The 9,130-nt window shown below is 45.4% G+C and overlaps 1 protein-coding gene across 1 annotated transcript; it reads right to left on the bottom strand.

Annotated features, from left to right (window-relative positions):
- Positions 1-467: 467 nt before the first annotated feature.
- Positions 468-3,107, bottom strand: LOC111958867 (tyrosine-protein kinase STYK1; the record flags this gene model as incomplete). Its single annotated transcript, XM_023980187.2, has 4 exons — positions 468-1,295; positions 2,457-2,553; positions 2,731-2,771; positions 2,863-3,107. Coding segments are annotated over 4 exons (576 nt in total), but the record flags the coding sequence as incomplete, so codon positions are not given.
- Between the last annotated feature and the right edge of the window lie 6,023 nt (positions 3,108-9,130).

Below are 9,130 nucleotides of genomic sequence, written 5' to 3'. Positions count from 1 at the left end.
ATTAAGTAGAAGTAGAAAAAATTGACAAAATAATTCAAAAGCAAAACTTTGGGAGCCACTGGAAACAGAGTACTGGCTGACCAATTCAGATGAGAAAAAAGCATTCAGTGTGATGGTTTTAATTACATTTGTAAACTTCTACATTGATCACATTGTGAGAGTGTACAAAGAATGTGAGTTCAGTTTGTGCTTATTTTACGAGTAGGAACATCAACACTGAACTCTGACCTTACCATATAGCTTTACCCCAAATGTCCCACTCAGGATCATTGTACCATAGAATAAAATGTCACAGTTCCGGTCTTTAGGGAAGAAGCAGTCAGCTGGTATTCTGTCTATAATGGAGTGGCCAGCACAGTCACCGGATCTCAACCCTATTGAGCTGTTGTAGGAGCAGCTTGACCGCATGGTACGTAAGAAGTGCCCATCAAGCCAAACCAACTTGTGGGAGGTGCTTCAGGAAGCATGGAGTGAAATCTCTTCAGATTACCTCAACAAATTGACAACTAGAATGCCAAAGGTCTGCAAGGCTGTAATTGCTGCAAATGGATGATTCTTTGACGAAAGCAAAGTTTGAAGGACACAATTATTATTTCAATTAAAAATCATTATTTATAACCTTGTCAACGTCTTGACTATATTTCTTATTCATTTTGCAACTAATTTCATGTATGTTTTCATGGAAAACAAGGAAATGTTTAAGTGACCCCAAACTTTTGAACGGTAGTGTACATCAGTGGAGCCTGCTGAGGGGAGGACGTCTCATAATGACTGGAACGGAGTGAAACAGCTGGAATTGAGTGAATGGAATGGTATCCAACACATGAAATTGATACCATTCCATTCACTCCATTCTGGACATTATTATGAGCCGTCCTCCCCTCAGCAGCCTCTACTGGTATACACAATCAACTACAAACTGAGGTTGACTCAACGAATGTATCTGTTCAAGTATACCTATCTTAAGTCTATGGTACAAAGACATTCAGTCCCCCATGAAGGGGACTGAAAAAGGGCAGAAGGAAGTGAATATCTTTCTGTAATGAATGGAGGCATACATATATAAACATCCACCGTTGTCGTTGGCCGGCACATCCGCCACTCAGAAAACAGTGTAGCTGTTGGACTCCCCATATCCAGCCTCTTGCAGGTACTGCTCGATGTTGATTGGCTCAGGCACCTTGAGGACTTTGTCGTTGGCACTCTTCTCTCCTGATTGGAGCTTGCGGTCGACCTCGGTCAATGTGGCGCGATCCTGCTCCTTCCATTGGCAGCAGGCCTTGATGATGGAGTACCTGTGAGAAGGGTGGGCGTGGTTACGGGGGAATAGAGGGATATCTCCATCATAAAGACAGAGAACATTGTATCTGTCTGTCCCATTATGGCATCTGTGTGAGCATGGGCAGCGTCATTGAGGCCATCTCCATTTTGAACTAGTCAATTTTCTTCTTCGACTACTTCTATGAGTTGGTAAACAAACTGAAAGGGTGCATACTGCCACCTAGAGCGTGTTGTTTGAACAGGTATAAAGCCAAGGTTTGTGATTTACTGCCACCTGCAGTTATGGAATGTTTGCTCACAAGCACGGGTGAAAGTAGAATTAATTTCTTCCTGGTACGGGACCTCCTATAAGCACGTGCATAAATAATTTTATGTATGGGGTTAATCATTAATTACATATAGAATCCCTATTCATTTAATAGGATCTCTGTGGGCCTAGTACTAAAGATTTGTCAATTAACTTTTACAATGTATTACCTTTTATTGTGGCATAGACACAACCAGTCATGATGTTTTCATCTGATTGTCAAACAATCACTTCAAAGGGCTCCTTTACTAGGCTATCCAGGCACGTGAATCTGTTACACCAAACCCCACTAAGTGTAATGACATTAGGCAATAAATTATGCGTCCACTGCTGTCCTCGCTCGTCTCGGTGTTGGACACTCATCGCTGCCTTGCCAAATTTCAGTGTTCTCGTCGAACAACATTGCATTTTGGAGCGTAGGCTATACCACCCGTTTTCAAGTCAGTTCACTCATTTTTCATGCCTCTGACTTTCGGTAATGATATAAAGTGGTGAAAAAATCTACAGTTTTTTCATTTTGCTTGAATTATTGCGATAGGCTCATTCGTGTTTTACCGGTACGGTGTACCTCAACTATTTATTTTGCCGGGACGCTGTACCGCCTTACTTTCACTCCTGCTCACAGGTATATTTCATTTGCCGATCTCTCCTGAAGACCTGGATGGAATTATGTGACCCTTCCTGAACCCATAGGAAGTCCCATCCAGTTGACTACTTCAAAATGGTGAAATTCCTCAATGGTGCTGCCCATACTAAAACAGGCTTTTAAGCACTAGATTCCTCTATCTATCTCTTTGATCTCAGTCTAAAGAAGCCCCCTCTCCTGGCAATAACACAGTAATAATAGTGCTGTATAATGGATAGTTACAGTGAGTTGGAGCAGTTGGCTGGCTTTCTCAGTGTTTTCCCTCTCTGGTGAAACTGTAGAAGCTCGTTGACGGAGATATCTGAAAACGGAGCATCACCTGAGAGAGGGAGAAAGAGAGAAAGAGCAGAGAGAAGGAAAGGTTAATGACACAAATTAGAGATTGTAGCTCAGAGAAAGAAAGAGAGTATATCAGAATGAATGAGAGTGGTTGTTATGTGTATCATTGGCCAAATGGGGCACTCAAAGTCAGAAGAATAGATTTCATGTAACTCACCCAAGGTCGCCATTTCAAACAACAAGATGCCAAACGACCAGCTAGTGAGAGAAAGACAAACATGTATCAGTGTATTTTGCATATCTTGAGAATTGATTGAAATGTCAGCATAGACTAAGTAGAGTAACTCACACGTCACTGCTATGATTGGCAGGCCTCCTAGCCAATAGCTCAGGGGCCTGCCATTTCTTCAAGCCGGGAACTTCAGTCTGAGTAGCTCCCTGGGTATTCCTGGTGTAGACCCCGCCCAGTCCCCACAGCTTGGCCGTCAGCTCCCGGCTGACCAATACGCTGTGAGCACGGACGTTGCCATGAAGAAGGTCTCGGCTGTGGAGGAACTCCTGATTGGATGACAGGGGATAACGTGAGGTCAAAGGTCAGAGGTTAAAGCTGTGGGACAGTGTCATATCTCAACATTCGTAAATGATTCCCTTTCATTCAATTAGTCTCTAAAGTCCACAGTGACTTTGTCCTCTTGTTTCCTTTCCCTCTTCTGTACATAATACACAGGACAGGTGCAGTACACTAACATACAGGAAACCTACCATGGTAGGTTTTTCATGTTGAATATTAGGAATCATGAGGTATGGAAGTGTGTATGATTTCATGTTTATAGTTCACAACATGGCTCTTACTCTATAAAAAAAAAAAATTGCAACAACCACAGGCCAGTAATGACAGAATCAAACCTGGTTTATTATAAGTAGCTGATCTACTTCTAAACTTCAGGCAATAACCTCTTCCTCTCTCTTCCCTCTCTGTCCTTCCCTCCTTCATCTCTCTATTCATTCTCCCCTTCCCACCGTAGCTCCCCCTGGTATCAAATCCCCTGAAATGAGACTATTGCTTCGATACCCCTCCTACTCTACTTCTCCCAACTACTCCACCCCTCTCAAACTCGTCTCTACCTTTCTGTGAGGATCCCTCTCTCCCCATATCCCCACCCAAGACCTCTCATTCCATTCCTCCCTGTCCAGCCCCTCGCCCAGGGCGTTCGACACTTCTTCACTATGGTCCAGCCCAGGGAGTGCCTCGCCAGAGGACTGCCAGAGTCCTTTCACACTAGTGGCCTCGCTGCCCGCAGCCTCTCCCTGCGCTCTGACAAGGCGTGTCTCCCTCTACAAGGGCCCGCATGGGACAAAGCGGAACGCTGTTCCGAGTGTCTCACGGTGAGAGGATGAAAACATCTATTGAAACAATGCTATTTAATAGGGCTATTAAGCAGTGTATTATAGCATACCGAAGTGGTGATATAGTCAGAACTACTTAGAGTAGGGTAAGGGTTTAAAGTTAGGCATTGACATTAGTGTGACGTGTAGAATTTGTTGGTCAAAGCATGTTACTTCAAAAGTTGAGGAAACAAGCCACTGTAAAGGAGCCTTTTCCCTGCATTGACTGGGGGCTCCGCGTCAATTAGGCAGCTTTCTTCCCCTAGTTTCTCAATACATCACCACATATTAAAGCAACTGTTGTTACTTTGTTAAAACTGGTTCTCTACAACCTGTTTCTCTGACCTCCTTTCAGAATGTAGTTCACAATGGTACGCAAGTCCTGCTTAAGGCTTTGAAGATACAGACAAAATATGTTTTCAGCCATAGCAGCTTGTTTATTCAAAAGGCCTTTGGAAGGCCATATTCACACAGCATGTGGCAGGCAATTTCATCTTTCCTCTCCTCCTATTCCCAGACTTCTGCGAGCGCCACAGGAGGCACAACTTCCTGGGCTTTGCTTCCTTCTTGTCTCGTTAGGGGCCACACCCCTTCCCTTACGAGCTCCTGGCGTGCGTCTCTCTGCGTTGTGCCCCTAGTCTCCGTTGTTGTAGGAGCATAGAGAACAGAGATCTGCCTCAGCTTCCTGTGCGGTTGCAGACAGGTACGGGAACCACATTACCCATGAGGCATTGTGTCCTACAATGGCCCATTATTTATAGTAAAATATGGAGCTGTTTGTGGATTTGGGTATAAATTGAAATTCGCTTCTGTGTTATGTTCAGGATGTGTTATGGGCGGGCACCTCCATTGTGAGATAACAGAGAGACGTATATTTACCATGGCCAAACAGCGTTAGCCTGCTCTGGTGATAGGTGTATGGTTAATATGTTGGCTTACATGTGTTTTTCGCAACAGAAATTCAAACAGTCTTAACACCATGAACATTGCCCCATGTTCAAACCATAAACCATGAACTCTCTGCCTCGCCGGTGTGTTCAAACCATCGACCATTTGAACCTGCCCCATGTTCAAAACAGTCAAACTATGAACCTGCCCCGTGTTCAACCATCAAAGCCATACACTGCCACGTGTTCAAACACAAACCATGAACCGGCCCGTCGTTCAATACACAGCAACCATCTGACTGCCCAGTGTTCAAACCATCAGACCCATGTAACCCTGCCCCTGTATCAAACCATCAAACCATGAACCTGCCCCGTGTTCAAACCATCAACATGACCTGCCCCCGTGTTCAACCATCAGAACCATAACCTGACGTGTTCAAAACTCAGACACGGACCATGACCTGCCCGTGTTCAAACCATCCAGACCTGGATCTGAATGACCGCGTGACCACAGCGCGACTGTTTCAAACCATCAAACCATTAATCCTCGTGCCCCGTGTTCTAACCATGACCATGACTGCCACATGTTCAAAACATCAAACCCATGAACGTGCCCATGTTCAAACCATTGAACCTGCCCCTGTGTATCAAACCATCAGACCCTTGGACCCTGCGCCCGTGTTCAAACATCAAAACCATGAACCTGCCCCGGTGTTCAAACCATCAACCTGAACCCTGCCCGTGTTTCAAACCATCAGACATGAACCTTGCCATGTTCAAACCATCAAACCATGAACTTGCCCCGTGTTCAAACCATCAAACTATGAACTGCCCGTGTTCAGTAACCATCAAAACCATGAACCTGCCCCGTGTTGTCAAACTCAGACCTGAACCTGCCCCGTGTTCAACCAACCATGACTGTCCCTCAGACCATGAAACCGCTACCCATGTTATCACCGACAACGCCACGCTCAGCTCCCGCCCCCTGTCCCCGTGTTCAAACCATCAGACTGATGCCGATGCAACTACCATGACCCCGTGTTCAAACCATCAGACCATGCCTGCGCCCGTGTTTACAAACGCAGAGCCGTGTTCAACACCGACATGTAACCTGCCGTGTTCAAACCATCAGCCCATGAACCTGCCCCGTCGTTCAACTATTGAACTGCCCGTGTTCAAACATAGACCATGAACCTGCCCCATGTCAAACCATCAAACCTTGAACCTGCCCCATTTCAAACTAGACCATTGAACTGCCACGTGTCAACATCGACCATGAACCTGCCCCATGTTCAAAACATAGACCAATGAACCTACCCGTGTTCAAACCATCAAACCAGACCGCCCGTGCAAACTGACACTACGCATGTTCAAAACCATCAGCGACCATTGAACACATGACCCCATGTTCAAACCATCAGACCATGAACCTGCCCCAGTTTCAAACATCAAGACCAATGAACCTGCCCCATGTTCAACATTACATGAACCATCAGTGTAAACCAACATGCCCCTCGGTGTTCAAACCATCAAACTCATGAATCCCTGCCCGTTGTTCAAACCATCAGACCATGAACCTGCCCCCAATGTTCAAACCATCAGACATGACCTCGTGTAACAATCCCCCTGTCCACCATCAACTGAATCCAATTCAAACCAAACCATGACACCTGCCCCGTGTTCAAACCATCAAAACCATGAACCTGCCCGTGTTTCAAACATCAGACCATGAACCTGCCATGTTCAAAACCATCAGAACATGAACCGCCTCGTTCAAACCATCAGACATGAACCTGCCGCGTGTTCAAACACACATGAACTGCCCATGATTCAACATCAGACCTCCCCGTGTGCAAACCATCAAACCATGAAACTAGCCCCAGTGTTCAACACCATCAACCATGACCTGCCCCGTGTTCAACAATCAGACCATGAACCTGCCCCCGCCATGTCAAACCATCCGTGTTACCATAGACCATGACCCCATGTTCAAACCATTAACCTGCCCGCTGTTCAACATCAGACCATGAACCCTCCCCTTTCAAACCATTGACACTGCCCCTGTTCCGACGGACCTCATCACCACTAGCCTGCGCCGTGTAACCCGATCCCATGATCTTAGCCCGGTTAAACTATTCGCTGCCCCGTCTTGATCTCTCGCGTCGACTCTCTGTATCACGGCACCATGCAGCGTGACGGCCCATAACCGCCTGCGCATTCTATCTCATAACATCTTAGGTCAGACCAGGTGACGCTGCCCAATGTTCAATCCATCAGACCATGACCTTGCCCGTGTTCAAACCTGAACCTGGCCAGTGTTCAAACCATCAGACATGAACCTGCCCCGTTTCAACCATCAGCCATGAACGCATCGTTAAATTCGACGATGACCTGCCGCCTGTTCAAGACATCAACATGAACCTGCCCGTGTGTCAAACCATCAGAACATGGAACCTGCCGAGTGTTCAACATACACCATGACTGCCCGTGTCCAACGCTCAAACATTGAACCGCTGCCCAAGTGTTCAACTCAAACCATGAACCTGCCCTGTGTTCAAACCCATCACGACATGGACCTGCCCGTGTTCAAACCATCAAACATGAACCTGCCCTTGTTACAAACATACATGAACCTGGCCATGTAACACTCAAACCATGAACCTGCCCGTGTTCCAAAATACACATGAACCTGCTCGGTTCACAACACATGAACCCCTGTCCCAAATCTGCCGTGTCAAACCATCAGAACTATGAACCTGACTCATCCTGACCTCCTCATCTGTCTACTACTAACATCTCTTTACCTTGTTTGCTTTTCCATAATTAGGCATCAGAAAGGATCTTGAAGATTGTGTGCTGTGTTCTCAAAGTCACAGTGGTTTCCTGTGCGTCTGTATTTTCCACAGTGGTTTCCTGTGCTTATGTATTTTCCACTGTGGCTTCCTGTGCTTATGTAATTTCCACAGTGGTTTCCTGTGCTTATGTATTTTCCACAGTGGTTTCCTGTGCTTATGTATTTTCCACAGTGGCTTCCTGTGCTTATGTAATTTCCCAGAGTGGTTTCCTGTGCTTATGTATTTTTCCACAGTGGCTTCCTGCGCTTATGTATTTTCCACAGTGGCTTCCTGTTGCTTATGGTATTTTCCACAGTGGCTTCCTGTGCTTATGCATTTTCCACAGTGGCTTCCTGTGCTTATATATTTTTCCACAGTGGCTTCCTGTGCTTATGCTTTTACACAGTGGCTTCCTGTGCTTATGTATTTTCCACAGTGGTTCTGCGCTCTCATGTATTTTCACGTGGCTTCCTGTGCTTATGTATTTTCCACAGTGGCTTCCTGCGCTTATGTATTTTCGCCACAGTGTGCTTCCTGCGCTTATGTATTTTCCACAGTGGCTTCCTGTGCTTATGTATTTTCACAGTGGCTTCCTGTGCTTTCGTATTTCCACAGTGGCTTCTTGCTTTGTATTTTCCACAGTGGCTTTCCTGCGCTTATGTATTTTTCCACAGTGGCTTCCTGCGCTTATGTATTTTCACAGTGGCTCTCGTGCTTATGTATTTTCCACAGTGGCTTCTGTGCTTAGTGTTATTTTCCACAGTGGCTTCCTGTGCTTATGTATTTTCCACAGTGGCTTCTGCCGCAGTTATGTATTTTTCCACAGTGGCTTCCTGTGCTTATGTATTTTCCACAGTGGCTTCCCTGCGCTTTATGTTATTTTCCTTCTCGGCATTGATATTTGTCAGCTGAATGCCATGGTAGGCTTCCTGTATGTTAGGTGACTGCACACTGTTCCTGTATATTATGTACCATTGTAGATTTCCTGTATGTTAGTGTACTGCACCTGTTTTGTGTATATAGTACCATGGTAGGTGTCCTGTATGTTAGTGTACATGCACCTGTCCTGTATATTATGTACATGGTAGGTTTCTGTATGTTAGTGTACTGCCTGTCCTGTGTATTATTTACCATGGATAGGTTTCCTGTATGTTAGTGTACTGCACTGCTCCTGTATATTATGTACCTTGTAGATTTCCTGTATGTTAGTGTACTTGCACCTGTTTGTGTATTATGTTACCATGGTAGGTGTCCTGTATGTTTAGTGTACTGCACCTGTCCTGTATATTATGTACATGGTAGGTTTCTGTATGTTAGTGTACTGCACCTGTCCTGTGTATTATTTACCATGATGTAGGTTTCCTGTATGTTAGTGTACTGCACCTGTCCTGTGTATTATTTACCATGGTAGGTTTCCTGTATGTTAGTGTACTGTACCTGTCCTGTATATTATGTACCATGGTAGGGTTTCCTGTATGTTAGCGTACTGCACCTGTTCTGTAGTTTATTT

Source organism: Salvelinus sp. IW2-2015, linkage group LG35, assembly GCF_002910315.2.
Source record: "Salvelinus sp. IW2-2015 linkage group LG35, ASM291031v2, whole genome shotgun sequence".
Lineage (NCBI taxonomy): Eukaryota > Metazoa > Chordata > Actinopteri > Salmoniformes > Salmonidae > Salvelinus > Salvelinus sp. IW2-2015.
The sequence above is the reverse complement of the archived record's forward strand: the minus strand, read 5'-3'. Positions and strand labels throughout refer to the sequence as shown.